This window comes from Halyomorpha halys, unplaced genomic scaffold (genome assembly GCF_000696795.3).
Source record: "Halyomorpha halys isolate HHAL.00 unplaced genomic scaffold, Hhal_1.1 Scaffold1922.1, whole genome shotgun sequence".
Lineage (NCBI taxonomy): Eukaryota > Metazoa > Arthropoda > Insecta > Hemiptera > Pentatomidae > Halyomorpha > Halyomorpha halys.
The window spans coordinates 38,653-43,536 of record NW_027108826.1 but is presented as its reverse complement, the minus strand read 5'-3'; the positions used below and the strand labels follow the sequence as shown (position 1 = coordinate 43,536).

General features: G+C 29.9%; 1 protein-coding gene across 1 annotated transcript in view; it reads right to left on the bottom strand.

The window, feature by feature from the left end:
* Positions 1–186: 186 nt before the first annotated feature.
* The window catches only part of LOC106690863 (uncharacterized), a gene marked incomplete at its 5' end in the record, with an annotated part of 12,296 nt that continues 7,598 nt past the window's right edge, over positions 187–4,884 (bottom strand). The window contains 1 exon segment of the mRNA XM_014436448.3: positions 187–752. Coding sequence (XP_014291934.3) covers positions 422–752 — 331 coding nt within the window.

The following is a 4,884-nucleotide window of genomic DNA, read 5'->3' as shown; positions in this document are numbered from 1 at the left end:
AACTAATAATAACAATGACAAGGAGTTTCTGAAATAAAAGAAACTATTTATTTTAGTTTTATTTATTGAATATAAAATTTTAAAATGACAATATGACATTAATAAATAATTTTTGGATTCATGTCATTCATCTAATAGATCCAACTGACATATTTCATAATATATCATACAAAACTACAAAATATATTCTTTTAAGTAGTATCCTTTATAAACTTTCAAAATCAACTTTAAAAAAATAACTATCATATCTAACTTCCAAGCATACTTTTATAAAAATTCATTATTTGTAAAATAAGTAAATGCTTTTAGGAACATACATTTTTGGTTCATTAAAGAAAACATTAAATATTAATATAAATATTTTTAAAAAAGGAACTATTGATTCAGTCTCAATTTATAATATAAACTCTCATATATGCTTTTAATCCTTTTGCAACTTATTTTTGCCATAATGGAATTTTGGATATGAAAAGAGTTGTTGAAAGAGATTCAAGAAGACCTGACGGATGTTGATGTCTGATGGTAGTGGATCACTTCTTTTTTTCTCAACAGTAAAAGGTGTCGGAGACAAACCTGTTGTCATATCCAAACTCTGCGAAGTTTCTTCTTTTACAAAGGTTACATGCATCATAGGGCTTCTTATTTTATGGTTTTCGATTGGCCTGAGATTTTCAAAACATCTGAAAATATATGCACCGGCTGACAACATGTCATCACTTTTTACACAGGTTTTTTCAGGAGAACATTTGCATCTGAAAAAATCATTAAATTTTTATCAAAAATTTAAAGTTACATTATTCAACTATTATCTATAGCTTTCTAGTAGAAGAAAGATAAATTTTTTCGTAAAGATTATATTATGTTTATTATTATTCTTGAAACAATTATTTAATCATCACATCAATTTGAAATTGGAAAAAGTAAGAACAATTCTATATCAAATATATATAATGTTTTACAATTTCAGTAGTAAGTAATGCCAACCTACTCACTATAATTGTCTGTTTGAAAAATAAGATAAGTAAGGCTAACATGGAGGGCGGGAGAGGAGGATTTCACACCGTTTTTCAATTTCAGGTGCTTTTTAAATATTGCTCAATTAAACTATCTTAAAGTCTCCTCTTCCCGTTTTAAGCTAATATTTCAAAAGTGATATAGGACTGTCGCTCCCCAGGAGTCTTAGCTGGGAAGGATATACACAAACACAATTATTTGTCTCTTAAAAAGGTTCAAAGTTATTTATTCAAAGATCTAAATAAAATTAAGTGAATTTGTTGAAAATAGCTACTTAATTTGTATTAAAATTTTAATAAAACATCAAAATTATCCAGTTGGAATTAATTGGTAATATATAAAGCAGTACTAAGACCCATCTTAACTTATGCCTGCCACATATGGAGCATTGCTACTTCAACTGATGTAACAAAAAATACAAGTATTTCGTAACAAATGCCTAAGAATTATTAATAACTATCCATATTACACAAAACTATCTACAATGCAGATTGAATTAAATATAGCCACCGTACAGTTTTTTAAAAAATATATTCTTATCATTATCTAATTTATATAATAACTATTTACGTTTCTTCCTTTTGTTCATTTTTATCTAATTTTCTTTTCACTTATATTTACATAATTTCAACCCTTTCTTAATTTACCTTTTTGCTTTTTAATATCCTATTATGTAAAAATATTTTTAGTTCTTATCTTGTAATTCTGTCTTTTTATCTCTGATGAAGCTCTACAAATGCAGGTGAAAAAAATATATATTTGTTAAGTATTTTTTGTTATTTTGACTGCACTCCAACCATCTTCCTCATAATTTGAAATAATAAGGTCAATCATTTATATATACCTAACATTTTTTTTTTGATTTTCATAAAAATTAAGGATTAACTGTTTTTTGTGGCAAGTAATACATATCCGCACTGTTTTTTATTTATTTGATTGAAATGTCTGAGAACTGGTATTTTTCTCTGAAATGTTGGGTAAAATATCACTCTTTTTCCAGGGGTTTTTTGAAAGTAAGAGTTCTTTTGACGGGGACCCCTCTGTATGGTAAACCCTATCATCACTATGCATTCTTTAATAACAAACAAATATCAAATAAGAACTAACTCCGGAATCCCAAATTTATTTTCTTTTTCTTCTTCTTAATCCTCCCTATTCTATTATGGAGCAGTGTGAGGAATTTGCTTATAAAGCTTGATCCTCAGTTCTGTACCAGCTGGCTGCCTCTATTCCAGTCAATGCCTCTCCTTTTTAATGCTTCTTTGACTAAACCATTTCAAGTATTTCTTAGCCTTCATCTTGTCCTTCCATTGACTGTCATTCCATACATTATTTTGGCCTTTATTTCCTCCAGCATTCTGTTTATGTAGCCAAATCACCGCAATCTATATTCTTTTATAATATGTTCAGCTGGTTTCACTCCCAGGTTACTTCTTATTGCAATATTCCTGACTTTATCCCTTTTTTCCCCCTTTATCTTCCTCAAGTACCTCATTTCCATTGCTTGGATTTGGCTTCTATGTCTTCAGATAGTAGTTCCAGGACTTGCTCGCATAAGTCTATAAGAGGATAAACATATCCTTATATAATACTTTTTTGTTACTTCTTTTTTTCCCAGGAAACCAGTCTTGAGTGAAAGGAAGTATTTTCTGGACAATTTTATTTTTACTCTAACTTCTCTGTGTAATCAGCCGTTTTCGTTATGATGGGCCCAGAGGCACTTGAAAGTTCTAACCTGCTCCAGCTTTTATTATTATGTCATATTATTAGGTCTCCTCTTTCATCCCCTCTTCCCATTCCCATTACTTTAGATTTAGTTGTGTTAATAGAATTTATTTTCTGGATCATTTATTTTGAGAAAATGTTATATCAGTACCATTATACTATTTTTGTTTTATTCTGAATATTTTATAGTAAAAAGATATTATCTAGTTATTTAATCACAAAATTTGTAATAAATTAACTAAATAATTATAAGAATTGATTTAATTTATTCTTATATCAAAACATTGCAAAAGTATACATAATTTAGAAATTATGTTTCATACTAAAATAAAAAAAAAAAAAAGGAAAGGTGACCTTTTCTTTTATTCAAATTTACATATATAATTAGGTAAATAATTCATTCTAAGAATCTTCCTATATACCTTACGAGCTACTTAAAAAAAACCTTTTACCATCTGAAACTTCTTCAAGAAGACGGTTAAAATAAAATGTGTTGATTTTTATCTTTTTAATAATATAAAGATTGTATTATTGATTTTTTTGGACTCAAGAAGTATCACATATAAAGCTATGATTAATATGAAGAATTATTTCCATAATTAAATTTTTTTTTCATATACATTATGTATTAATACTTGAATATTTTTATGGCTTATTTTTTATTTATTTTATTTTTCTGCTTTCCAATAGGAACATTTTAGTATGGAAATTATTTTTCTATCTTAATCAAAACCAGAGATATAAAATAAAATGTATTTTGCACAAGCAAACTTTCCAATTTCTTTCAGGGCTCCTGGAGTGTGTTGACCCCTAATATTGCAACATGTCGAATATTTTGAGGCCTAGATAGCCAATAAGTGATCTAGGAGGCACATGTGGAATCCTCTCCTTGTTAGTCATGGAGGTCTGCCGCTCAATTTTTATTGTTTGATCTTTGGTGTTTTAATCAGTATTTGGATTTTTTGTTTTTGATATCAGTGTTTGGTTCAGAATAAATATTGACCCCTGGGGTCCTACATGTGGAATTCCTGAAACAGCAGACCACTTGATAGTCGGTTGCACTGCCATGAAAGGTTATCCAGAAAGATCGGGACGTTCATCCTGCCGAGTCAGACTTCTCCTGTCTGATGGAAGAGGATAAATATCCCTTCTTCAGGGAGTTCATCTAGAGGGAAGTAGGTGGTGGGCCCGACACTCTTTAAATTAGGAAGAGCTTGATCCTTCGGCATTGGCGAGCCACTAGAAGAAGAGGAAGAGGAAGCTGAACAGACAGAGACCAGGAGGACTAAACCAGGCGGGCAAACAGGAGAACCAGGAAGGTTGCGTACCAGGAGGAATGGATATAGTGTTGGATGGACAAGGTGCAGCCATATCAGTAAGGTGTTCAACCAATTGCTAAGCTGCACCAGAGTTAATGTTTTAAAATTTAAATGTTACCATAAAAATTAAATAGATCCTCCCCTCCCAGCCCCCATATTATGTATAATAAAAGAATCTGAAAATAATTTTGATTTTTGGCAGTAGTGGCAAGCACAAGCCAAGTGCACTAGGTAGGTATAAGTGTTTGGTTCTATGGTGTTTGGTATCGGTGTTTGCTTATTGGTGTTCCACATTTTTAAACTATAATTGTATGCATATATGTATATATAGTTGACCGTAAAAATTGATGTATAGGAAGATGGTCAGGGTTGCGGTCAAAGGAGAAACAAAAATAGTTTACAACTATTTATTTTCCTGTATAGGAAGATGGTCAGGGTTGCGGTCAAAGGAGAAACAAAAATAGTTTACAACTATTTATTTTCCGACGTTTCGTCCCACTTTGTAGGGCTTCATCAGGGCTAAAAAGATACAAAATGATACAATGATAAGAATAAAAATACAAATATAAGGTACAATGATAAGAATTAAAATAAGTAACAATGGCAAGAGTAAACATTTTTTATATAAAAATACGTAAAATATACAGTTGAAAAGTACAGGAGATGTACATAAAACAAAAACAATAAGGGGAAGGAAAAAAGAAAAAAAAATTGAGATTAAATAAACGTCATGAAAAAATAATAATTATACATAAATAAGTAAAAATAAAGATATAAAATGATAATAAATTAGCAAAGAAAAAGTCAAGACAACCTACCTGTTCAG